Raw genomic sequence first — 26649 nt, 5'->3', positions numbered from 1 at the left:
CCGCCGGCCAATGGGCGGCGGCGGGGGGCATTTTGAAGCGGCGGGGCGGCAAGATGGAGGCGCTCACCTTCCCCCGCTACAGCCCCGACGACATCGTCACCTACCTGCGCGGCCACCTCCTGGCCGGCGCCGAGGCCCGCGGCCTCACCAAGGCCGACCTCTTCGCCAACCCCAAGGTGCTGGGTTAATGGCCGCCGGGGGCTGCGTTCGCCTAACGGGGCGTTAGGGCTCGAGCCGCCGCCGAGGGGGGTGTGTGGGGGTCGGTTTCGGGGGTTAATTACCTCAGGAATTAGCGGGGGGGGTGCTGACCCGCCTCCTCTCCCCTCGCAGCCCGAGGTCCTGCACATGATCTTCATGAGGATCCTGCAGAAGGTGTATGGGATCCGCCTGGAGCACTTCTACATGGTATGTAGCTAGTTGCGGGTTTAACAGAACATAAACAGAGAAAAACCCTGCACTTTCCACACTATGTGTTCAATTATCTCCCTTTTATCTTATCTGGCAAGTAACATTCTGTGTTTCTGTCTAATCAAATGAGCAGGAGCTTAGAAATCCCTCCTGTCTTGCAGAAAACTATAGGGCATCTTGTGTGTGTGAGGATTTGTGCTCAATATGTTCAGTGAGTCAGCTTACAATGTTTGCTGGGGCAGGAACAAACGTGTGCCCCTGCATTAGCCATCAGCATCGCTGCCACAGGTTTCTTGCAGCCTGGAAGCACCTGCCCAGGAAAAGGCTCTTCACTGAGGCAGTGGCTGGGAATGCTCCCCGGAGGAGTAGTCACCACACCTGGCCTGCTGGAGTTCAGGAAACCTTCAGGCCACGCTCAAAATATGGTTTAATTTTGGAGTGGTTCTGTGTGGAGCCAGGAGTTGGGCTGAGTGATCCTCACCAGTCGCAGCCGTGGGTATTCTGTGGTCTGTGAGGTGCTGCTGAGGCCCTGCTGATTTTTGTTTTTATGGAGAGGAGAAGGCCTTCTTCCCAAAGGAACTAGAGGACGTGAAGAGCTCACCAACGTAGGTTATAAGAAAATTCTCTGTGGTTGAGCTGTGGATTTCAGCTGTGGATTCTTCTCTGATATGCTGCAGGTGCCAGAAATGTCTGGAAGGCCTCAGAGGGGCTGTGCAAGCCCTGTGAAGGGCTGTTAAATCTCAAGGTGTTATCTCTGGCCTTGAGATGATGTTCTGTCTTCTTGGGCATCTGGCTTTGGTCATTGCTGAAAGAGGGTCTCTTACAAAGACCTGTCTAGAAGGAAAGTAAAATGTGCCTTTTGTGTTTAATCATTTCCACCTCTGAAATTGAGAAGAAGGCAAGGAGAAGTGCAGTAAGTGGGCTGGGCTAACTGATACCTTGTTGATTAACATCTAACTTACCTTGTTTCTGCCAGACAGGAATGGATTCCTGACAGCAAGAGTAAATGGTATTGTCTTGTGCTGGTTTTGGATAAGCTGAAAGGGAAAATCATATGGGCCCGTGACAACTTAGTCCTTCAGACAATAACATCAGCTGCGATATTGTATTAATGTGACTTAAATCATCAGAAAAGGCAACAGTGCACTGCTGTCTTCTTCTAAAGTCTTAATTTTAAAAGAGTTTAATGTTTGATTTTCAGATCTTTAAAGAGAGACAGTTCTGCTGTTTGTTAGGTGTGTAATGCAGAGACTGTTCTGATTCTATTTTAAACAAATCAAAATGGTGGATTTAAATTGAATTCCAGCATTTGTGGTGGTGTTGCTTTAGGTATTGTTGTCTTTTTCATATTTGACCAGCCAAAATTGACACTGAAAATAATCTGCTAACTAGATAATATCCTTCTGATTCTAACTTGTGTTCCCCAAGGATGGGGAAACAAGTGTCTGTCTGTCTAACCTATTTGAATGATTTTATGTTGTGGAAGTCATCTTCTGTGGTTTCTTGTAAGTATTCTCTACTGACGTGTTGACTCTTTATTCTTCAGATGCCTGTCAACGTTGAAATAATGTATCCGCAGATATTTGAAGGCTTTCTACCTGTTTGTAATTTGTATATTCACATGTAAGTACAAGATAGCATCTGTTCATTTGTTCCTCCTTATAAAGGTTTCATTTACTAGAAACTATTGTGAGTAGTGGCTCTGCCACTTGTTGGCTCTGAGTGAAGTGAAGTCTGCAGATAAACGAGAGACAGCAATGCTGTAATGCAGGCTAATTCTCAGCAGGCAGTGATCTTGTTGAAAATAATGTATTAGCTTAACTATATCTAGCCTCCTGTGAAGAGGCTTATTTTAGTCTTATTTAAAAACAAAGAATAAAAACCCTAGCCATGCCCCCCAAACAAGGTGTGTTATTATTCTGTTCTTTTACTGGCTAGAGGTTCATTGTTACACCTGGCAGAGGGATCTTGAGTACCTGTTGCATGAATTTGCTGTCCAAATTCTGTTTCAATTTCTTTGTTGAAATGTGTGCTAGTTTTCCCCTTAAAACAGAGATTAAGCTTCAAATCTGACTCACTTCATTAAGTGAAGGAGTTCCCTAATTAAGGTAGAAAGTTGATCTACAGGCAAGTATTTTGTCTATAGAATTCCTTATGAGATACTGTAAAAATACCAATTTTTAACACTGAAGTCTAGTCCTACTATTTATTCTCCTGAGACATATTGTGTCATGTGTCTGTACATGTGCTCTGGAGTGAGAGGACAATAACTGTCTTCAGTAAATGTATATAGCACAAAAAGCGAGTGCTGCTGACTGAAAATAAGGCTGTATTCTGTTTCCTTACAGGGAGCGCTTCCTTCCAGTGTGCCGGGTTAATGACTTTCAGATTGCTGATGTTATAAATCCAAGTAAGCAAGTGAATTTTCAGCCCTGTGTGTCCTAGGGTGGATATCTTGATATCGAGGTGCTTTTTCTCGTTTGGCCTAGATGGGTGTCTGCTCCTCTGCTCCTGAAGGTGGTCTTTAGACGATGGTTCTAGTGAGTGGTTTTCTACCTTAGTCCCTATGTAGGCTTGTCCAGTTAAATAACTGAGGAGAGTCTTGTGTACTGGTCTTGTCTTTTGACCTGGAGAGCAAAGTGTGACAAGCTTTTAATAATGTAGGAATAGGTGGTAATGAAACTCACATGGCATTCCAGAGTTGCTAGGAAGAATATCTTATGCCAGTGCCTAGAACTAATTAAATTTTTGCTTTGTTTTTTCCAATACCTAACTTTGGTGATTCTGATGCAAAAAAACTTAGAGTTCTTTGGAATTGCCTCTTCTATCACTTCTGTGTCTGGCTTGTATAAGACACTTGAGAACGTTGTAATCATCTTTCACGCAGTTCACTGGGAATAGAGCCAAAATGTCCCTGCAGTTCTAACAGCTAGCTTCAGTTAGCCAGAGAGTTACAGTGAGGTTCAGTCTTCAGGGCTGTAGTCAAATATTGACGCTCGCTTAATTGTGGAGCTGTGTGTTACTAGTCTTTCTACTAGGTGCCATTTTTATTTGTTAAGTAACATAGAATTGCTGAGACCTTGTAAGTTTGTAGCTTGGTGCTGCTTTTTGTGTGGTCTATGAAACCTTTGCAAGGTAAGCAGGGAAATAGCGAACTTGCATGTTTTGGTAATTTCTGTCTCTTCTCTGAACTCTGTTTTGCCCAACTTCTAGGCAATTGCAATGAAGGTGGAAACCAAAATAGTGATGTCTTGTCGTTTCCATTTCAGAGGCAAAGAGGACAGCTCGCTTCTTGAGTGGCATTCTCAACTTCGTGCATTTCAGAGAATCCCGACGTGAGACCTACTTGGAGCTGCAGATGAACTATGTAAGATTAGGTGCATGTTACTCCAGATACTTGCTTAAGTATATTTAATGCTAACCTACAATTGGGAGCATAGAGGTAGGGGATTTTAGGAGTGTGTGTAAAATAACACGAGAATCTTAAATATAGCTGAGTAATATAGGAATGTACCTATTTAATATTAAATAAAACTTCTTGTGCAGCTACATTAGACATTATAAGCGTACACAACTACTGTAAATGGCTTAAGAAAAAAACATTGCTGTGCTCTTAAGGAAACATTTCAGTTTAGAATAGTGAGTTGATGGACTAGTTGATAACATTGTAAAAGTTTCTGTATGGTACCATGGCTGAGTTACCACTTAAGCTATCATCTGAGGTTTTTCCAGTAACTTATTTGATTGTTCAGTTCAGCCTTGTAAGTGAAGGTTTGACAAATCACTTTGAGAAAATATAGATGTAGCTCTTGTTGAGCTGAAGCTAGGGCTGCAGGCAGTTTCTTTTCTGAATATCTCAGTAGTTCAGGGATTGTGAATGTTATGTGAAATAATGATGAGCAGAGTTCTAACAGAACTCGAGAAAAACTATACTCCTCTAAAATAAAAGTCTTCATGAATGCTTAACTTGCAGAAATTAGCTATGGAGAAACACCAGCAACTGGAGACTGCAAATCAGGAGGCAGCTGTGAAGCTGGAGAAACTGAAGTAAGTGTGAGGAGCAAGTGTTGTGAGATGCAGTATTTCTTGGCTTGCTCAGTGTGTGTGCACAATGGGATGCCTAAACAGGAGCTGGATATTTGAGTTCAGTGATCTGATGGAATTGGCTGATAACTGACTTCTTTGAACTTGATCGCAGCATTGTGCAGTTCAACTAGTGCCCAGAATCCCTTTCCATCTGTTGGAAAGCTCTTTTTAGACTGTGAGAGACATGATTGCATTCAGTAACCTGTTTTTTGGTGTGTGTATGAGACTAGATTGCTACAGATAGTGGGATCTAAGTGCCACAGATCTAAGATGCTGTGAGTTGAGATACTAATTAACCTTTGATAATGGGAGTGAAATTCATAGCTCGCTGTCATCGTTTTTCTTTCAATTGACAACCATCTCCTCCAGCAAGTGCTGTCACCAGGTGCATCCACATGCCTGTGGTGGTTTCACCCTGCTGGGCAGCTGAACTCTGTTATAGCTGCTCTCTTACCCACCCCTCCTCAAAGGAAGAGGGGGAGAAAATATAATGGAAAAGGGCTCAAGGGTTGAGATAAGGACAGAGTGACAGCTCGCCAATTACTGTGTCATGGGCAAAACAGGCTCAATGTAGGGAGACTAATATATAACTTACTGCCTATCACTAGCAGACTAGAACAGTGAGAAACTAAAAGCAAACTAAAAACATCTTCCTCCCATCCGCCTCCTTCTACCTCCTCCCAGTGAGCAGCACAGTGGAATGGGGACTGTGGTCAGCCCATAATATTCTCTCCTGCTCCTTCAGAGCCACTCTGCCCCTGCTCCACGTGGGGTCCCTCCCACGGGATTCTATCTCTTCCAAACTAATCCTCTGCTGGTTAGCCTCTTTGGGAAAGCTCATAAGTGCCGAGATGTTTCTGTTGTGTTGCGCTCACCCTTAAAGAAGTAGTTCTACTGGTATTAGGCTAGAAGAGTTGCTGGCAGGAAGTTAAAAATGTGACTTGAGGAGTATGTAATTGCTTTGAGAGGATATTTTGTAAATTGGGGGACTAGGATGAAACTTTCTTGCTGTTATAGTTGTTTTTTTGTGAGCTGTTTTTATTGCTTATATAGCTGTAGGAAGTTCATCTTTAACTTAATGGAAGGGTAAAGTTGCCTTCCTCAGTTATTTGACGTGGGTGCCCCATTCTCTGTTTCAGGCCATTTAGTCATACTGACTGTGTCTTTGCACCATTAAGTTTTGTTTTGCTTGTAGGTAATAGGATGAAAAGATGGCTAGTTTCCAAGATAGCTTTCTGTTTTGAAAGCTCTTCCCTGATAACTGCTCCCAGTTTGTGCAAGGCAGGAGGTTTTCTGGCTAGCAGTAGTTTTATCCCAATACAAGCTGTTTCTGTGGCATGTAATATGCAAACACCGTAAATCCAAATAAATTGGTAGAAGTGTTATGCTTTTGTACTTGTCTTTATTTAATGTTATCTTAAAATTTACAGTCCTATATTAAGCCTGTATCACTTATTTCTGAAATAGCTCTTCAGAGTACGCTTCACCACCAAAGCTTTGTAAGCAGGGGAAAATAAGTTGTATTAATTTCAGGCTGCCTTAACCTGATCCATGATGTTGCTGGCTGTAAGCTCTTTGAAAGAGTGTTTTATCTGCTGTACACTGCTGACCTGACTATAATGATGCTGAAACTATCCAACACCTTTATTTTTTGTTTAGTACTGTTCCAGTTGAACAGCAAGCAGAGTTCAAGCAGCTGTCGGATGACATTCAAGAACTGGAGCAACTGCTAAGCCATGACTATCGTCGGAAAACAGTATGATATCTTTATGTAATCCTCTGAACTGCTGCCATTGCTTCTGATCATGGGTGTTCCTTAGTTCTATTCATTCTTTGTGTGTGTTCCCTGCTTCTATAAAGAATAAAAAGGACTTTGGTTTAAATCAGAAAAGGTCATTGCAACACTGTGTCCTGTCTAATCCCTAGCATTACCTGTGAGGAGTGTGAAACATGCATGATATCAGAAGTGTATTCAGCTCTTCCTTTTTGAAACATGGTATTGTGTTGACTTGAGAGGTCCCTGTAGTAATCTTAAAAATGTGATGCGTATGTTTCTCTCTTAAACTGTTTTTCCTTCTGAATTCAAAGAAGGAACTGGAGGTGAGCTGTGGTAGGAAATAGGATGATAGTAGGAAATAGGGTCACCCCAGTGGAATGACTAGCAAAAAGAGTAGGGTTGATCATGGGGTGGGCTAACTTTCCAGCAGCAGCACCTTTCACCTGAGATCTCATAGGTAACCCTTTCAGCTGCATTAGAGTGAAAAATATCTGTGGTTAGTATTTTTTGTTACTTTAAGCCATGTCACCGTTATTAATATTAACTATGTGCTTGAATTCTGTGTTACCGGAGCCTGGTGTTAACTCTTCTCAAAAATGGAGCCTTTTAGACTACAATTTTGTATTCTAGTCATGGTGCTCCAAAGAAATTATCAGTGGATCTCTTGTAGACAGATCAGTGATAGAAGGGCAAAGGAGCTAGTAGTTGTAGAGATGTTTAAATTTGTTACTCTTTTTCTCAGGCAGCTTTGCAAGAAGTGATTTCACAGAAGAAGTCAGATATTACAGAGAGGACACGAAAACTGGTAAGTACACCTCTGTGTAGGCTGTAGCGTAAATCTGTGTTCACCTAATAGATTTTTTTTCTTTCTGAGATCAGATTATTCTTGGAGCTAGGTAATATTAGTGTGGTGGTGATTACTAGCAGTTTTTTTCTTTCAAAAACTGCTTCAGCAGGTTTTTTTCCAGAAGCATTGCTGCAGTAGCTTGTGTTGTTACTTTTTTAAATGTCCATCCTTGCAGTGTAAAGCTGTGTGTTCAGGAAGCTCATCATGGGCAACAGTTCTGAATGTTTGAGAAGCTACAGCGAGCTTACATTCATAGAATGGCTAACAAGGCAGCCACTGAGCTGGCTGGAGAGAATTTAGGAGGTTTTTGAGGGGTTGTATGGGAGGGTCTGTGTAGGAGCGATCTGCTAGCCATGTGTGTTACCTGGAAGGACTTTTGTGGAATGCTAGTTAAATACTGTTCTTGCAACTTAGTGCTGTACCACTGTAGACATGTTCAGGGAGCAAAGTGGACTGTTAATTGTTTTGAGTGAGAATGTTGATGTTTATTTAAAAAAAAAAACCAAAAAACAAACAAAACTCTGAATAACCTTCCTAATGAGGAATGGCTTACAGAGAAAAGAATGTGTCTAGCCTTAAGATCCTGACAATTCTGCTTTACTATTAACAATGTAAGTGAACAAAAGTACATCTTTGTCGTGAAAACTAGAATGAGCTTAAAGTGACAATGGCTACTTTGAAAGAAGAACAAGAGCAGCTAAAATCAAAAATTGTGGAGAGTCCAGAGGAAATGAAGAACTATATGGAACTGATGAAAGAGACTGTCAACAGACTCAAGAAATCCAAGGTGAGGTTTTTCTTCCCTCTTCCATGTGAGGAGGTATTCGATTAGAAAGATGCATGTTTTACTGAACTTACATAGTCTTCAACTGGTTCTTGAATAAGTTATACTTCTAGCTAAAAATCAACATACTGGTGGTTAGGCTCAAATGAAATCAAAACTTCACAGAAAACTGCAGACTTCTGGTGTTTTTTTTTCCTTTTTGAGAAACAAAGTTGCAGTCACTGGTGCTTAGTCTTAAGAGTAATTGTTTACTTGTGAAACTAGGTGTATAGCTCTTGAATTTATTCTTTCCTAACTGCTTGCTCTGGAGAGATGCCAGTATTTTTGGCAGCTCACAAATATTCTTAGGTTTAAAACAGGTGCTTTACGCTATCTCTTTTCTCATTCGTGGTTTCTGGAATTGCTGTCTGTTTCACTATTGTGGTGAACTCTGAGCTCTCTTCCTAGTGTTTTTGTGCTTTTTTTTTTTTTTTATGGCAATGTCTATTGAAAAAAGTTTGTTCATGAGCACTCATGAATCTGAAGCTTACCTAACTTTCTCTCCCTCAGGACTTTTGTTCCAAAACGTGGCACTCTTATTGCTGTAATTCCAGATACCTGTTTTTGTTTCATGTAACTCCTGTTTTTACTAGTATTGAACTTCTTCACTGTGCAGTTCTTCTGTCCTCATAGCTTTTGTAGTAAGCTGGCTGATTCAGTGCAAAACACTTATGTCACTTTTCCTGTGTTTTTGTTTACAAAGATCTAATTTCAACAAATACACTGGAATTAATATTTAGTATGTTAAACAATGAGGGAATGGGCATAAGTCAGTATAAATTAGTGTTGCATGAAATAACTGCTGAATTCTTAAGTTGTTCTATTAATACTTCTTTTAAAGGAAGAGGTTATTGAGAAATATGAAGGTTACCGAGACCTAGTTGAAGCTCTGCCAGCATGCCAGTCGGAGGTGCAGTTATATCAAAAGAAGATGGAAAGACAGGAAAAAAATGTGGAGATACTGGCCAGTGTGTTATCAGAGGTTTGTATTCCCCCTAACCAGATATAATGTGGGTAAATTTAATATCAATCCAAGTCAGGCAATCAACAGTAAACATCTGCTTTTTGAAAGTGTATCTCGTCTGCCCCCAAAAGAAAGAATTCAGATAACTTCAAAATCTCATTATGAAAAATGTTAGTAAAACAGCTGCTGCTTTGCTGTATGTCGCTAACTAATGTACTATTGACCATTTTTAATAATCAAGCCTTTGTTGCCATAGAAACCTGACCTAAAATAGTTAGAACTGTCTTGGGGTTGTTGGTAGGAAATGATGGAGGAGGAAGAAAAGCGAGACCCAGTTTCTTCTGCCTATAGGACAGAAACTAGAGCAAGAAATTACCACTTCAGGACTATTTCACATCTGAAGTGCTTTAATTTTACTGATGTTACTAAGCTATAATTTGACTGGTGAAATGGTTATCTTAATAAAGCACCTTGCTAGGTGCTACTCAACTGTGAGAATGCAATTGTTAAGAGCATTTGGGGGAAAAATGTAATCTTTTGGGGGTATTCATATAACATGTTCAAATTACTGTTGCCTAAGAGTTACAGCAGACCTCCTAGTAGCTTCTAGAATTGACACAAGTAATAGGATCTTGTCTGTTCACATGTATTTCTAATCAGAAACTGAAATATTAGAGGTAGAACTGGTTAGTAATCAATCTCTTAAAAAGCAAGAAGACGGTTCTAATCTTGGTCAACTTCTAACAGGATATATGGTTTTATTTTCCCTATTTAATTTGTTCCTTTACTTTTTACATGCTGTAGGTCAGAAATCTAGAGGACCAGCTTGAGAGTGCTCAGATAGAGCTGAAAAAGGGGAAGACGGATGAAGTGTCCTTGAAGAGGCTGGTCACTGCAAAACATGAGAGGCTGTCTACAGCTGAAATAAGGATAGAAAAGAAGCGTGAAGATGTTGAGCAGTATAAGCAGTCTGTGTTAGAGTATGGATGAGTTGATTTTTTTTTTTCTGCCTGGTGCTACTTTACGTCTTTATGTGCTACCAAAGTTCATGTCTGGTACAAGTGTGTAGCTTAGCAGTAAGAGGAAAATGAGTGATGTGGGATAGCTTTGTATGAAGACCAGTAGTGCTGCAGGCAGGGACTTGGTGTCTCAAATCAATAATTGCAATGTGACTTGACAGCAATTCTTTTATTGGATCACTAATTTAATTTATAATGCTTATTCTGGATTCTTTTATCTTCTTAAAGAGAATGTCACATTGGGATAATTTTCCAACATATCAGACTTCAACAGAGCCCCATTTGCCTTTCATGAATTTTTCATAATTTCCCTTGCCACTTTTGCTCATTATCAAAGATGTTCAAGACCCATGGGGAAATGGGGCTCGTATCTCAGAGGAGTATTATCCTGACATGATGCTTCTAAAACAAAAGGAAAAGTGTCATTTGATCAAAGCCTCTTAGCCCATCTTCTCTTCTACTGTATGCTAAAGGCAAGTTGCACAGCAGTGTTTACAGCGCAGCGGTCGCTTCTGCAGTAGCAAACTGCAGCGTTGTAAGGTCATGGCTTCACTGCGAGATTTGAAGTGCTGAACTGTGGTAGAGAAAGCTCATTGTATAACTTTTTTTTTGTACATGGCTAGGAAATGAAACATGGAAAATTATTGGCTGGGGTAGCTTAACTATGGTTGAAGAAAGCTTTTTCCGCGTAGCTGAGAGAGGCAACTAAGACTTAATCATGCGGAAAGGCTTGTGTGGTGTGCAGCAAGATTCCCAGGCCTCTTTTGCTCTTCATGTAGGGTATTGTATCAGCTAAAGGATATTGGAAGGAAAAGTAGCTTTTAATTTAAATAAGGAATGAAAATAATACCATCTAATGCTCTTCTATACTAAAAGTTGCTGCCAATTTGTTTTTAATGTGTTAGATATTTCCCTTGAGAATTGAAATTAGATGTTTTGATAAGAAAGGGGAAAGGGAGTAACCTTGGTTTGAAAACAAGTTTTCACTGGTGAATAAGAGAATGTGTCCTGATTGTTCCCTTGAGATAAGGAAGCTATAAGTAGGCTTTCACTAAGTTTGAGTGATTTCAACCATTCTTTAGAGAAAGCAGCAGCTAAAATTCCAACTGTAATTATTGTGCGAATGTTAAATTGGTGTTTTACACGTGAAATCAGAGCCAATCTCCTGTTCCCACAGTAACTCTGATTACATGGTAGCTCACAATTGAAGCTATCTCAATTTACATGCAAGCTGGGGTGAATTTGGAAATTGCATGTGTGAATCTATGGGATAGAGCTCTAACTTGGTGGGAGGGAGTCTGAGGATGAGGAGAACATGTACTTAGTGTTTCAGCATAATTCAAAGTCAACCCTATTGCTTTTGCCATAGACCAGTGGGTCCCAGGCCAGAGCTGGCCTTTAGTCAGGGCTCTCTGCTCACATCTGTTCTACGTGGTTCAGAGGTTGGAAGATGCAGTGTCCACCTGCCTGCTGGCTTGAGCTGGCTCAGTTCCACTGGAGTCCTTTGAGTTGTCTTGATTGGCAGCAACTGAAGATATTCAGTGTATTGCTGTAACTCCATTCTGAATTTTACTTCCTGTACCTATGCTGTTCCAGGTTAAGGATCAGACAAATTGGTTGAATAGCTCCATACTAACTCTTCTTCTCCCACTTCTAGGTATTGCAACAGAGTTCAGGAAAAAAGAGGTGCTGTGTATGATAAAGTGACAACAATTCACAATGAAATTCAGCAGACAAGGTTCAAAATTCAGCAGCTGAATGAGAATGCTGAAAAAGAAGAAATGAAAGCCAAAGTGAGTTGTATGGTTTCCCTGGCTGTATGTTTTTTTTTTATGGGAAAAAAAGCAGAAATCCTGGAGGGTTATAAGTAGAAGATGGCAGTCTGCTTTTAGCATCTCCTTTTATCTGTTCATTGCTGAAGTACCATCTGCGTTGGGAGGACAGGGTTAGCAGTCACTGAGGCAGAGGTCTTGGTGATACAGATTAATACGGAATGGGGCAGTACCAGTGTGAATACTGTGCTAGAGCTGGTGTTTGACAGCCTTAGAATTGTGTGTGTTAAACATCATGTCGTAATACTGGGATTTTGCTTGCAGCTGTTGCTATTCTTAGATTGTTTTGTAACTTTCCTGTATTCTGTGAATATTTCCTATGCCAAGGACAACACTTTAAAATCACTTGTGACCACCAGGCCACCTTCACTTAAGGTTTATGCTTTGTAAGGATTTAAGTTTGAATTACTTTTTCTTCTTCCTAGGAAATATACCTAAACCTGAAGGCTGGACTGGAGAAGCGTCATGACTCTCTCATAAAGACAGCAAAGAATTACGCAGCCTCAAGAGAAGATAAAATTGCTGAACTGAAAAAAGGGCTGCTTAGCATTCAGAGTCCTAGAAGTAGTTCTTGAACCTGCCTCTACTTGTATTCCACTTGCATTATATTTGTCTTCATATCTGAACTCAGCAGCTTGCGCTTTATGTGCAATGGGTAATTATTCCAGGCAAAACCCAACTTTCTCTAAAGCCATGTCAGGACATATTTAGCTTTCTAGACAGATCCTGATGCTGTGAGCTTCTTAATGTGGGTAAGAAAATGCTCGGTTTCACCTGTTTGTATTGTTTTGGTCGGTACCTAATTTGAGCAGTAATATTCAAGTCTTGACTTTTTTTTTTGCCATTTAGACAGAATTCTGCTTTCTGTAGGAACTGTTATACAAACTTTAATCTTGGATGACCTGGCTTTTTGGGCTGGTCTGAATGGACATACTGTTCAAGATAAGGCAGTAATAGCTGGTATTCCACTGACACTACTGAAATAAAATTAAATCCTGATGGAGCAGTAGCATCCATGTAAATGTCAAATCATTCTAGTCATGATGTTGGTGACTGTAAATGTTCAAAGGTGTTTTAGTTAACAGGTGAGTACCTCTAGATGCTGAAATTTGTTTCTACTCTGCATAGTATTGGACCCTCATCTGTCTTAAAGTCTGTGTTTGGGTGTTTAGTACTTTTAAAATAAAAAATAAGTTATATAGATAGATATTTGTAACGCCACTTGTGATGGCACTCAGCTTGCCATAGTGTTTTGAAAATGTTTTTGGTTACTTCAAGAAATAAAATGTTTTTTTTAAAACAGCTGGTACCAGGATATTTAACCCTATTTCTGTTGTGCTTTTTCCCTCCCTACTTTCCCAACTGACTTAGCGTAACATTCCAAGTGGGAAATAAAATTTGGTTTGTACGCTTGTAGGAATATGTACTAAAAGCTTTCATAATGAAGGGGGGAGGATTCAAGTCTGTATAGACAACATCTTTCTGATTTGTGTAATTCTTCAGGTTCTCTTGGAGGTGCTAGCAAGTCAGTTAGGAACAGTGGGTGATCTTCTGAAGCTCTTACTGAGGCATTAGACTGTTCTAAGGTTTATCTTTGAGTTTTCTTTTTACATCATAGCACTTAAACTTCAGTGAAAGTCCATGTTAATCTGAAAATTTTAACCTAGTACAAAGTTTCTGGTACAGCTTTCCTATTTCCACCACATACAGTCTTGAGTGTGGTAGGTCACTATTATAAGTTATGCAACTTAATGTTTTTAAGAGAGTGAATGTGTTCTTCATCCCAACAGTGCTGTGCAGTATTTCTCTGGTGTAGAGACCAGGTAAGTGAAACTGCTCATGCAGTTGATCTTTCCAAGAGATAAAGGTGTTCAGTACATGCAAGGCACAGAAAAACTCTTTGTGGATTTGTGGCACTAGGCCACATGTGGAATAATTAGTGATGTTTTGGGTATTGTGCTTTAAAAGTGAGCTTTTGCATTGAAACTGTACTTCCATGTTGCGTGTTGAAGCATTGTTCTCCATTTGCAGGGGTGGAGAAGCCTTCTATTTTTTTTTTCTCCATTTTCTAAGCCATAGCATAGATCCTAGTCTGACACAGCTCATTTCTATGGGAAAATGCAGCTTTTCATTGGCAGAACTCACTAATGAATTTCATGCCTGTGTAACGCAGCGTGACTGGTGTTTAGGTATTTCCAGACTTAGAGTACTTTGGAATCTCCAAAGACAGCAAGGATAGAATTTTCCTTAAGCTTTTTTTTTTTTTTTGCAGTATCCCTGCTTCTCATGCCTGTCTAGCCCACGTGGCAGCCAGCAGCAGCACAGGAAGCTAAGCGTTCCTTCTCTCAACTGCTCTGAGAATTTTGGGGCGTGGGTTGTGTTGTTTTACTTTGGGTGATGTTATACGAATTCAAGAACACTCACTTGACTTGAACTCTGTAAACATAGCAGCAGTGTTTGCTTTCTCATATCGACTGGTTGGAGGTGTTCAGCTGCTTTAACAGCTTAGATGTTACAGCAGCTCTGATGAAAGAGATTCACAGAAGCTTCAATTAGATGCTGCGAGGACTGTTTCAGCTACCAGTGTATTTTGACAGGAGTAGCTGGGAGGAAGCTGTGTATAAAGATAAGGATTCTTAGGTGAGAGATTATGCCTGTATAACCCAGTCGTTAGGGATCTAGGACAAAGTAAATGCAAACTTCTGGCTCCTGCTTTCAGGAGTTTTCTGACACCAGCTGTTGGGTGAAATAAAAGGCTGTAGTTTGGGGAGAAACAAAACTTAGGATATCCAGGGAGGCGTTTATGTATTTCCAGTAGGCTTTTGAGCCTTCAGAGAAACTTGTCTACTTGTTCCCAAAATACCTATAAGCAAAACGTAACAGAAGCTGTATTTTATCAAGAGATACGTGATGCCTAGTTGTGGAGCTACCTGCTGCCTTTCAAGAACTTGTATTCATCTTCAACCATATGGCAAGGCAGTGGGGGGAGTTTTGTGTGACCTGAATAGCAGTGCAGGGAGAATGGCTTTGCTAAGGCACCATAGCTCAATTTCCCTCAAGAGGGCAGTGGCATTCCAAATTTTCTTTTTTCCTTGTTTGTTTCTTTTAGTATTACTTCTGTCTAAAAGCCTATAATCCTCTGCTAAGCCCTAATTCAAAGAAAACAGCAAAATTCCTTGTTGAGACACTAGAGTGAAATTAGCAAATTAGAGATGGAAATGAATCATGGAGCTGATAGAGGAGAATAGGCAGGCGAGGCTTAGTGGAATGAGAGCTTTGCAGCCTTCCCTGTGGTCTACTTGTGAAAATAATTGAGTGTCAGCAGCTACTATACAGCTTGGCATAACATTGTTCAAATTAGTAGCTTGATTTTTGCCCATACTGCAGTGCTTCATGTACAACATAAAGCTTGCAGCAATCTTGAATTGTACAGCTCGGGCTGACGGGCTTTTTGGACTTGCTTGTTTCAAATGTGTTTAATTACTGATAATGTCCTATAAGCAATAAGAAACCAGATCTTGAAAAGAGCAGTCTGTTAACACTGTTTTGAAAAGACAGTCTCTGCTCTCTGTACTCTTCCTTTAGATGGGCAGAAGTGGTTTGGCATCTTATGCCTGATACATGGATCTCTTCAGGGTGAAATCTTTAGCATTACAAAAATATTGACTGCACACACAAGTGTATTTGCAGCTAGATACGGAGTTTAAAGAACAACATGAAAAGTTTTCTTGACTTCTAACCCTGTAAGCAAAGTTTACTCATACTGAGTGCTCCCTCCCTATCAGTGTCTGTTTAGTAGTGTATGTGCAGTGTTGCCCCTTCTACTGTGTATGGCATCAAGTAATTTTGGCTGCCCACCTGGGCAGGAGGAGTTGTAGCTCAGCAGAGTCTTTAACTTCTACTTTGCTGCTAACTTTATTTTACTGCTCCTGTATGTTTCTCCCTAGTTCTTCTTTCTCCTCTTGCAGGAGAGAGGGAAGATGCTTTGTTCTCCTTTGGCCCTAAGTCTGTTGCTCCCTACAAGCTTTATCCTTGGTTAAAAAAAAAAAGGGAAAACTGCTGTTATGTCTTCGGCTTTAGACATCTCAAGACATCGTCTTGCTGTGCACTTGTTTTGTGCTCTGATTTAGCATGGTCTGGGTCTTGCCAGAGCTGTTCTCTAGGGAACCTGCAGAGATCAGGCAGTAGCTTAGATCACTCAGAATGTGTGAATATAGGTTATTGCTCAGAAGGTCACTTTCTAGGAGTGGAAAGTTTAAGATTGTCTCCATGCTCACAGTCTGTCCCATATCTGCCTCCTTTACAGATGAAGAATTTTAGTTTGGGATTAAAAAAAGTATATGGTGGGAGGTGGGTTGATGAGAAGGCATGGAGCTTATCAACAAAATGATAATATTTTATCATTACCAGCTGCTATACTGGTGGGAGAGTGCTGTACACTAACACAGATGAAAATATTTCTTAACAGCTCAGATATATGAACAGCCAGAATATATGTGGACAGCACAGCTTGACCTTCCTGTTATTTGTGAGTATCCTTCCTTTGTACAGATCACACACCATAAAAAAGGTGTCTCCTGCCCACTAGGATATGCAGTTTTAGAGGAAGGACAGACAGGCCTTTGTTCCAATTTCTTAAAGAATTGGAACCATGTTTGGTGCCTGTGAGAGTAGAACACATAGTGATATGGGAAATGAGTCAGCAGCATGGATTATGGCTTGGCATTGTATATGAATACACAGCCTTAATTTTAAGAGGCTGTGTGTGATACCTCTTTTCCTCTTCGTATGTATTATGGTCCTTGTGAAGGAAGGAAGCCTCTTCTCTGTCCTGGTCTGTCACTTAAAGATAAATATCTATATGTGTTGCTGGAAAAAAACGATCTTTAAAACTGTTTTGGAACCTCTCTTTCTGTTAGGCTTTGGTCAAAGTGAGTGGGATTGGGTTAGGTCAGCAAGCTTTTATTTTTCAGCAGTTCTTTTTGCTCTGGTTGTAGGATGGGCTGGAAGAGGAGATGTAGATGTTTAGCCACTTGGTGGGGCTCTTGGCACAGACAGTGGTGACGAATTCATGTTTTGTTTCTGTCACAGCTTTGCTGAGGAAGCCAGAGGAAAACCGCTGAATCTGCAGCCTCAGAATAACAACTTTGCAGCTTGACATTCCTATAGGCTAGGACTAGCCAGGACCAGGTAAACTAAAAGTTAATTATAAGACTTTATAAAAAGATTTCAGAAAATTGATGGTCAGCTTTGAGTAAAGACCATCCAAGCAAAGGTGAAAACCACTACGTCCATCTTAGTCTTGCCTCCTATCTGGAGGACATGAAGGGTATTCTGAGGTCACCTGTACCTGTGAAATGATGTTCTACTACACAGCAGTGAGAATAAGCTTCAAATTGTTAAGGGTAAGCCATCTATGATAATAGCGTAAAATAAACATTGTAGATACTTGGGATTAAACCTAGGAAAACCTGGTTAAAAGACCCACCACATTCTCCAAAACTAAAAAGGGAAAGCTACGTTACATGAGACCTTTTAAATAGAAAACTACATGAGCTGATGAAACTCCACAGCGTTTTGCACTTAGCTGATCTCTCTTCTGTGGCTTTCAGTGAGCCCTCCTCATTTCTGGGATTTTAACACTAACACTTCTATGTGAACATTAGCAGAGTATTGCTTCTGGTAGACTTTCTGGATGCCAGTGGGATGAAGAAAGTGGTAGGTATGTATCAGCATTGCTGCAATGTGCTTTTGTTTCTTCAACCCAAAGGTGTGAGTGCTCCCGCTGGTTTTCTGCAGCCCTTTGCTCAGTGCCAGTAGGGTGACTCCAGAGTGGCAGAACCCAGTAACAGGTTTTTAAGAACTGTGCTGATCTTTTGCAAGGTGGAGATGGAGTTTTCAGTCGGTGTGTGTGTGTGATTTGAAGGGGATTGGACTGGGTTTCTTTCACTGTTTATCACCTTGTGTCATGTCTACTTCTGTAGTGCCAGTGAGCCAGAACCAGGTTTGGCTCTTGCTGTGCTCTCTATTGTATAATGGTCCCTGAAGCTCTTTGCCATAAAGTGCTGATAGCCCAAAATGGACAGAGCAACAGGTAAGTTGTCACCTTTCTGAAGTGACAGCAATGTCACTGTCTGTCCACAGTCCTTTACCAATCTGTAGTATTGAGGCTGATTTCTCGTGTGACATCTTCAAGGTGTTTGTGTATAGTTAATGATGAAGCCTGGGCTACATGACACAATCCATAGGACCTTATATTCCTTGATTTGATGTAGTTGCCTGACTGTACTGCAAGTACAAAGCCCATGTGTAGGGACTTTAGGTTGCTGTTTAGGTTTGGTCTCATTTTCTACATGTGAAGTCAGTGTGCAGAGCCATTGCAGTTTGCAAGCAAATCCCTGGAATGCCTAAAGTGGGACAGGTCCTTGTAGAAGCTTAAAAAAAACAAACAAAAAAACAACAATCACTAGGGGTGCACATTGCTTACTCTGGGAGAAGGGAGATTGTAGGTGTGGTTTCTCCTTGAACGAAGCCCAAGAAGGCTCAGTTCTCTTCCCCCTAGGCTTTTCTCCCTTTTCCCCCTTGCTCACAAAGCAGAAATAGAGCCAGGTGTCTAAGAGCTGAGTTTCCTGGTGGGGAGCAAATCATACAGTACTTACTGCACAAGCTGAGTTCAGAGGTTGTGGCAATGATACTGCAGAAGGGTTTATACTGAAAAATACACTCACAAAGAGAACTGGACACTGAGAAAAATAATTTTTGCAAACTGCAAGGCCCACTGGCGGAAATTGGGAGAGGCCGGTGTTTGTAGAAAATGAAGTCACTGCAAACAAAAGGAGGGAAAACCCAGGTTATGTTGAGGTTTCCATAGCAACCCAATACTTTTCCTGGAAATCTCAAATGATGAGATCTAATCTATCTGCTGTTTAACTCTTACGTGCAAAGCCCTCTCCTTCTCAGCCTACCCGCAGCCCTTCACGGTGTGCTCCGTGGGGATGGGTGTGCTGTCACTGTGCAACAGTCTGCATGGGGAATGATGTTTCTGGGATGAGGCAGAGCCTGTCCTGTTCCCAAGTGTGTAGAAAAGGAAGAGCTCGTGAGGCAGAGGCAGTGTTATGTGGGCTGGATAGGAATGCCGGCTGATTTGGGGAGGGTTCTATTTTCTGCAGATCCCAGAGAGGAAGGGGAAAACCAATAATGAGAGCAGAGTTGCCAGGCAGGTGCGTTGCTGAGATATCCCACCCCTTGTAGGGTTTACCACGTTAAGATGTCTGTGGAAGCCATGCAGCCTAACGTGCGTCTGAGATCTGTAGGAAACTTTCTTGTATGTTTGGAGAGTTCATTGATGTGGTCTGACTTAAATTGGTATCTAGCTGTCCCTCCTTTGTCTGAAGAGCAGCAGATGTGGGGAATGCAAATTCAAGGTGGCTGGGGAAGTTTCTCATGGAGGGAGGTGCAGGGTGGCTGGACATGATACAGGCAGGATGTCAGTACAAACCTTTGGGATTTCCATTATCATGACATTGGTTTGAAGTGACTGGCTGGTGCATCCTGCTTGCAGACTTGATGCTAAACTGATCACTAAATTCCAGAGTTCCCACCAAACAACAGTGATAGACACTGTTTTACTTCTTTCTATCAGGGCTTATGAGTTAAGGGCATATGAAGATTCAGAGATTTTTACCTATTTCTAGAGATGCTTCTATTTGGTATCTGCATGTTTCTTTTGATGAAAGGCAAAGCACTGGCAGGGCTCTGCATGTTGTGGCCTTTGTTCTTACTGCAGGCCTTGGGACACTGGGTCAAGTGCTGTGGCCAGAGATATGTGACATGCATGTAGCTGTTTTCACTTCTTTCTGTTAGAAACCTGTTGCGTGGCTGATCATAAGTGCAGAAGAGGGAATTCAATAGCTTGTGTGATCTCCCGAGTTCTCTCACCTTTGTGGTTTTGAAAGGGGAAAGCAGATCATCCAAAGGATGACTTGCTCACTGTATGACAGAGACACAGCCGTAGATAGGATTTGTGTGTTGTGTTACAGCCTTGTTAAGGGCCCGTCTGACTGTGGCCAACCCCTCTACTAACGTTCAGCAAAAGCAATATTTTGCTTTAATAGTTGGGCTTTGATATTTTTGTTGTTGTTGTTCTGTTATTAACCTGCTGACGCTTATTGAATCCTAAAGATTAGTGGATACCCAGCAACTATCATTATGATATTTAGAAGAAAACCTGTTCAGAGGGGTTCAAAGAGCAGCAATCCAGGTACATGCAAGCAAATAGGAAGCAGTGCTTTAAACCAGTATCTGTTAACAAACCATCCCCCCTCTTTAAACATTTATTATATTTCCTCGTATTTCTCCTGACAGCCACCTGTTCAACTTCTGACCTGTTTGTAAAAATCTGCACACCATCTATCAGAGGGATACGTGCACTTACAAACTTCTGTTCTGTGGGCATTAAGTAAATTATTTCTTTAAGATCATATGGCAGATCTATAATTAATTAAACCCTCCATGATATTAGCGCAAAATAATTTAGCCTTTCTAAAAAGGTAAATGTAATTTGCCGATCTGGTATTTGGAAGAATGCTTTCCCCAAAATCAATTCCTTTAGTTTCCAGAGAATAGAAATGAGAAGCAATCTCATTTTAATTATATCTCTTTATTGCTAACAAAGGAATGATTTATGCAATTAAATTAACTGGCTAGAAAATTATTCTCAGCTGGGCTGTCCTAATTCTTTGCTTTCTGAATTGCAGGCTCTTACACTTCTCTATGTAGATTAATTTTTCTGATATGCAAACAATGCTCCTTGTGTTCATTTTTAACATTTTTTATTCACAGCTCCCCTTTTCTTAGTGTCAATGACATGAGTAATATTTGTGCACTGCTGGGCTCTGATTCAGGCCTTTTTTTATGTAGAAAGATGGAAAAAATCTTTTCTTTTGAACCTCATTATTGCCGGTGCAGAGCAAGGTTTTGAAGTTTTCTTATCTATTGCTGAGAAACAGCAGCAGGAACATGGAGGAAATGCAAAGATGTCAAAAGATGAAAACTTCTGAAGGAAAATGTATCAGCATTGAGGAGACAGGTGAATTTGCAGCTACTGTTAAGAAAGCATTATTATGCATTTCTCTGAAGCCCATCTTCCTGTAGCTGGGTAAAAAGCTGAAACACAAGGAGGGAGGAAAAATGTTTTGTGTTGCACACAGACTTAATAAGGAAAGAATTTAGGATTGTTTTTTCTGCCTGGGATTGCCTTGCAGTGGCTGGCCAGAACATTGGCTGGTAATATTTGGGCTGAGGGGAAAATTACCATGTAACAACACATTGTGACCATGTGCCAACACAGTCTGACATCTTCTGAATGGGGCATTGGTGTAATCTGCTGCTTTAAAACAGCAGTGAACATATTGCAGAGCACGTGTTGGCTCTGTCTGAGCTGTCCTGCCCTCTATCAGTAAAGATGTGTCAGCTGGTCAGTGTTTGCTGTGTTGGCACTCTCACACTGCTATCAGATGGCTTTGAAATAAAAAAAAAAAAAAAAAAAAAAAGCAGAGTTTTGTCTGCTTTGGTATGCAGTGTTTTGGGTGTGGGAAGGTCTATGTCCTTGGGATTTGGGGTGGTTTTTGAACTTCCAGATAGGAAGGATCGAGCTGTGGTCTGAGCAGGACAAAAAAGCACCTGGATTGTTCAAGGACACCTATGGGAAGAACCATTTGCAAAGAAGTTTGCCCTTGGCTGACAGTCACAGTGACTTCCCTAGTTCTGCAAGCTCTCTGCACTGGGTGGTGCAGGTATCCTGCTCTGCGGATACCTTGGCTTATACAGGAAAGCGTATCCTAAATGTCTGAGGATGTTGTTGGGGGCCTGCTCACAGGTAGTCTGTAGAGCATGCTATGAGCTCAAAGTGATCTAGACACATTGAAGAAACGGTTGGAAATCAATAAGATGAAATTCAGGACAAAAGCTACCTTTAGGGAGAAAACATCTGATTTGAAAAAAGAAAAACTGCCTAGGGAAGCGGTATTGCAGGAAAGAATATGGGTCCATAGTGAATCACAGCAAAGTGAGTCAGAGTGATGCTCCTTTAAAAAGAAAAAGTAATCTCGTTCCTGGAAATATTAATAGGAGCGTCATGTGCAAGTGCTGAGGGGGAGACACTACTATTCTGTATCATTTGGTGAAGTCTAGGCCAGCAGGATGCACAGTTCTACATGCTGCAATCCAAAATCCCCAAATGGGAAAGAACTGGGAAGGCATGACCTATGGGATAAGTAATAAGAAACTCTATAGAGGGAGGACAAACAACTTCATTTACAGTAAGGGAGAGCTAAGCTGATACTAGGAGCACTTTAGCTGTGAGTTACGATGCTTGACACTCTCACAGCAGCCTGCCAGGTAAACTCCTGCACCCACTGGATGTGTCCTTTGGTCCCCCCAGCTCCACCACCTTCTATTAACAGAGCAAGGCCAAGCTCCTTGATTGCTGCAACATATGTAGGTAGATGGGTTTGTACCTGTCAGTCTCCTTTACCTCCTCTTTCCTTCTACTTGTGGAGTGAAAAAACTTCCAACCCTATCTTGGAACAAATTCCAGAGGGGGCTGATATTGAAAGCTGCTCCTACGGAGGACTGATGGAAAGGTTTCATGTCTCCACAGCCAGAAATCCTCCATTCCTTATGGAATAAGCAATGGGTGTAAACCTATGAGGAACAGAGATCAATTATGGAGCAAGCAAAGCGCTGTGCTGGTGGTGGAATTGAAAAGACAGCAAGGAAAGGAAATTAATTATAAAAAACAACAACAAAAAAAGCACCTTTCCTACAGTTAATTGCAAGGTGATGCTTCACTGGTACCTCAGCTCAATAGTGTTGTGAAGGGCACTTACAGGCCACTGGAACCCTTCTAATGAGGCACAATGACAACTGCAAAAAAAAAAAAAAAAGCACACAAAAGAGCCCACACCAAAACATCAGGCCAGTCCTCTGCTTTATTCTATTGAAATAAAGGATGTGAATGCTGCAGTACCAGGAATTCTTCAGCCACAGTACATCTCCATCGAGCTGGGAGGGGGGAGAGCACTCCAAGTTGCAAAAATGGTTTAAAAATAAAGGTTGGAAGTGACACTTTGCACAAGCATAGTACTGTAATAGTAACTCTGACCTTTGGGCTGAACAGAGAGTACACAGGAACATTTCCTGCTCCCTCTATCATGCTGCTTCTTCCCATGGTTCTCTGTGTGTCTGCATTGCCCTGATAACCAGGAAATTGCTAATAGTTCTGGAAGGAAAAGCACCCTAGGGCTGTGGTCTTCCCCCAGACATCCTCCTGGGGAATGTTTAGGGTTACCCTGTGCAGCAGCTCCTGAAGCGAAGTTGTAAGGATTAGACCTCAAAAAACCCTCTGCTACCATCTGAGTTCTGGATTCTTTAACAATGGAAATGAGTGAGTTCCCTCCAGATCCCCTAATAGAATTAATCACCTCTCCGTGGACCATTTCCCAAATGTGCCAGGATTTAATTTCACACTGACTGATATCCAGATGAAAAGCTGTCTTCCCTGGTAACAGAAAATCTCGCCTTCTGGACGGCTCCTCTCTGCTGAAGGTGGCTGTTCTCCCCGTGAGAAGATCCCTGCTGCTGTGCTTCCCTTGCTGATCCTGTAGGGTCCTACAGAGACGGCTGCTTAGGAATGCTTTTCCCATCCCAGATAAGGCTTACTGCTTTGTGAAGCTACTGTAGGTGTGCTTTCTGCATACACTTTTATTCCAGACAGAATGTGTCGTATTAGAAGAACAAATTAGAAGAACAAATGGGATTTACCTGGCATAAGAAGGGTGCCTGAAGCAGGTTAGGGCTGTGCTCTCTGGGATTCCTTGGAAAGCTGGGCGGTATTTGAGGATTGTATCCATTTCTCCATGGCTTCCTTAAAATAGGAGAGAGAGAACACCGAAGAGTAAAGAACGGAACAAGCAAAATGGGAATTCTCACTTGTTTCACTCAATTTCACCAGTTTTTTTTAAATGCTTAAGATTTCTTCTACTTTTATTCATGCTCAGGTTCTGACTCTCGTGAAGCAGGATCCAGCTAAATGGAGCTTGGATTTCCTAGCATCAGAGAGGGCATTTGAATAAAAACCAGTATTGTTAGTTTCATTGCCTAACATTAAATTTTTAATGAACATTTTAATAAATATTAAATGAATAGTTAATATTTCTTTTTAAATAACACCGATACTTTTGTTTATGACAAATCCCAGCGATCTTAGTGCTGAAAACAAAATCAAGCCAAAATAATTTGAATCCCTACACCGGAAGATGTAAGTACTAGAAAGCTTTATGTTGGCCTCATATCCTTACTTACGTATCCAACTGGCCATCAGTTGGACCTCGTACTGCTGCTGACCAGGCCAAGCCCATTTTCTGCCTGCCTTATTTTGAGTTTACCCAGTCTCTTTAGATTTCACCAGTCACAAAAGGGAGGCAGGCTGATCAGGCACGACCTGCTCTCGGTAAATCCACGCTTTCTGTTCAGTCACCACCTTGTTCATCCTGTGCTGTCATGCCAGTGTATGTCGTAAAGCAGCGTTGGATGGAAATCTGCCACCCAGGTCTGCTGGGATACATCACTCCTGAGCCAGGCCAGCCTGCTGCTGCTGCTGGCCCTCCGTCCTAACCATTTGCAGCCCTTACACTGAATTTTCTCTCTGATTTTTTTTTTCCTTTGCTCCAAATGAACTCTTCCGACAAGAATGTTAGTGTCTAGATCTGTCTTAGCGAAGAATTGGCCACTCTATTGATTCTTAAAGGCTCTTTTGAACTTCTAAATACGCAAATAATAATAACTATTCCTGGTAACAATGGGCGTAGCATGGGATTTCTTTATTTTTTTTTCTTAGATTTCTCTGTCCTCTGCAGATGCCACTTTAATGCAAATCCAACTTTGCGGATTGTGTTACCTATTGAAAAATAGTTTCAATTAGAAATTCAATTATACTGTCTTGGGGGGATGGAACTGACAGTTTCTTTGAATTTTGCACGTTATAGAAGGCTCCGAAGTGCCATAAATCTGCTAATTGATTTCTGTACCTGTAATGTTTGATTAGGTGTATTTTATTGTCTTCTTGGTTTTAATTAACCCCAGGCTTGTCAAAATGCTTCCACTGACAAAGAATATATGATGAACTGAGATAAACTCTATTAACAGAGGCTGACTTTTGTCAGTAATTGCTATCATGCATAAGAGTTATTAGAAATTATCGCACACAAAAAGAAACTGTACTTTTGGTAACAACTTTTATGGGCTGCTATAAATCTGTTGATGGCCCCCTACATGCAGGAGATAAGTGGCTGTGAATGACAAGGGGTCCGAAGGAAAATCAATCATTTGCTACATGTCTTATAAATATTAAGAGTGACAAAATGGGAAGAGTTATGAAGTTTAAGTGCTGAAAATTGAATGGATGCTAATGCACCTAAATTTGTTCTCATTAGAGATTGTGAGGGCTGTGGAGACAAGGGCACCGCTACCCCGGGAAGCTCTTGGTTTTAGTGAAGCAGAACGTGTTAACTCAATGGCAGAGCGCTGAAAGACTAATGGGATATCGAGCCTTTTGCTTCAAGGCCCTTGGTCGGCGTCCAAATCTGGGCTGTTACCACCTGGGGGCTGTCGGCTGCTGCAGGGGGCAGGCACCCAACAGGCATGTTATGGGTGTTTGAGGACGGAGGCGAGCCAACCTGGCTAACAATCAAGCAAACCAAGAAATAAGGGCTTGCATCCTCATATTTGCTAACATATCCACCTGTAAGGACTTATTTATCTAAGATCTAAAGACAGAAATATATGTGAATGTGTGTGGAAGTCTCAGCATTAGTATTTGAAGCTGAACTGCAACTCCTATTGCAAATTTCTGCCACTGTTTGGTCTCTGGACCCAAAGTTTGTCCCAGGCTCTGTAGGAACGTGATGTTGGTTTTGGTGTAGTCAAACACTAGTAGCAGAAACACTGCATAAACGTATGGTTTGTATAGGTAAGACAATGTTTGCTAGTTGGCTTTTTTTTTGTAAGTGAACACAGGGAGAGCAAATACAAAACTAGAGAGCTGCAGAGGCCTACGTGCCTAGGAACTTCTTTGTGCTCTCTGCCAACTTCTGCCTAAGCTTTGGACACTTGTCTGCGGCAATTTTATAGCTGCTTAATAGATCTAGATCTGTCTTGCTCAAAACAGTTAAATTTAGCTTGACTTTCCTCTATAGCTGAGAGGGTATTTTAAACTGATCTTCATTTTCTCTGCTGCTATTTTTTTTAAAGAATTGTCACAGTGACGTGACAATTTTGTGCGACTGCTTGAAGAAAGCAGGAGGATAGTGGAGCCTTCTGGAGGTCACGGGCAGTCCTAAAAGCTGTTTGACCTGACATTGTTAGGATATATACTGTATGATTAATATCCTGGGATGCATGAAAACAGCTCTGGAGCCTTAGTGTAGCCCAAAAAATAGACTTTTGGGGGCAGTCCTCTTTCTTTTTGGGTACTGGGCACTGCAGCATTTGAGTGGCAGATGTAGATCTACTGCAGGGCGTGTGTTTGCTGGGGTGAAGAAGCGCAGCTGGCACCACGGGCAAATCCATTGCTTCCCACTGATGGGAAAAACCCTTAGCCTGCTACCCCTTATGGAAGGGGCAAGAAGCCCAAGCATGGACTTCGTGCAGGGGACAGAGGAAGGTGTTCTGCAGCCTGCCAGCTTCCTAAGGACCATGTGGCTTGAAATGAGTTGTTAGTGAGAAGCACAGCGCTGGTTTCTGCAGCCTAGCTGAAGATTTCCCTGCAGGACCCCTTGTGTGGCATAAGTAGGACTTCCTATGGGATTCTCCCCTCTTCTCTGATGTGAGAGGG

At 41.4% G+C, this 26649-nt stretch overlaps 1 protein-coding gene across 1 annotated transcript; it reads left to right on the top strand.

Annotated features, from left to right (window-relative positions):
* The first annotated feature begins 7 nt into the window (after positions 1 to 7).
* On the top strand, positions 8 to 13058 carry NUF2 (NUF2 component of NDC80 kinetochore complex). Its single transcript, XM_027463320.3, has 13 exons — positions 8 to 176; positions 331 to 405; positions 1955 to 2031; positions 2757 to 2818; positions 3678 to 3775; positions 4382 to 4455; positions 6154 to 6250; positions 7014 to 7076; positions 7768 to 7905; positions 8783 to 8923; positions 9710 to 9885; positions 11582 to 11717; positions 12182 to 13058. Exons 1-13 carry the CDS (start codon positions 54 to 56, stop codon positions 12329 to 12331), a joined length of 1410 nt encoding a protein of 469 aa, XP_027319121.3. The 5' UTR covers positions 8 to 53; the 3' UTR covers positions 12332 to 13058.
* The last annotated feature ends 13591 nt before the right edge of the window (positions 13059 to 26649 follow it).

This window comes from Anas platyrhynchos, chromosome 8, assembly GCF_047663525.1.
Source record: "Anas platyrhynchos isolate ZD024472 breed Pekin duck chromosome 8, IASCAAS_PekinDuck_T2T, whole genome shotgun sequence".
Lineage (NCBI taxonomy): Eukaryota > Metazoa > Chordata > Aves > Anseriformes > Anatidae > Anas > Anas platyrhynchos.
Note: the sequence above shows the minus strand (reverse complement) of the source record. Positions and strands in the feature narration are given on the sequence as shown.

Bases quoted from the DNA above. Each gene is read 5' to 3' on its own strand.
- NUF2 (XM_027463320.3), top strand. From the start codon at position 54: ATGGAGGCGCTCACCTTCCCCCGCTACAGCCCCGACGACATCGTCACC. The intron at 7,077-7,767 runs GTAAGTACACCT...CGTGAAAACTAG, and splicing joins CAGAGAGGACACGAAAACTG to AATGAGCTTAAAGTGACAAT. The intron at 9,886-11,581 runs GTATGGATGAGT...TCCCACTTCTAG, and splicing joins TATAAGCAGTCTGTGTTAGA to GTATTGCAACAGAGTTCAGG.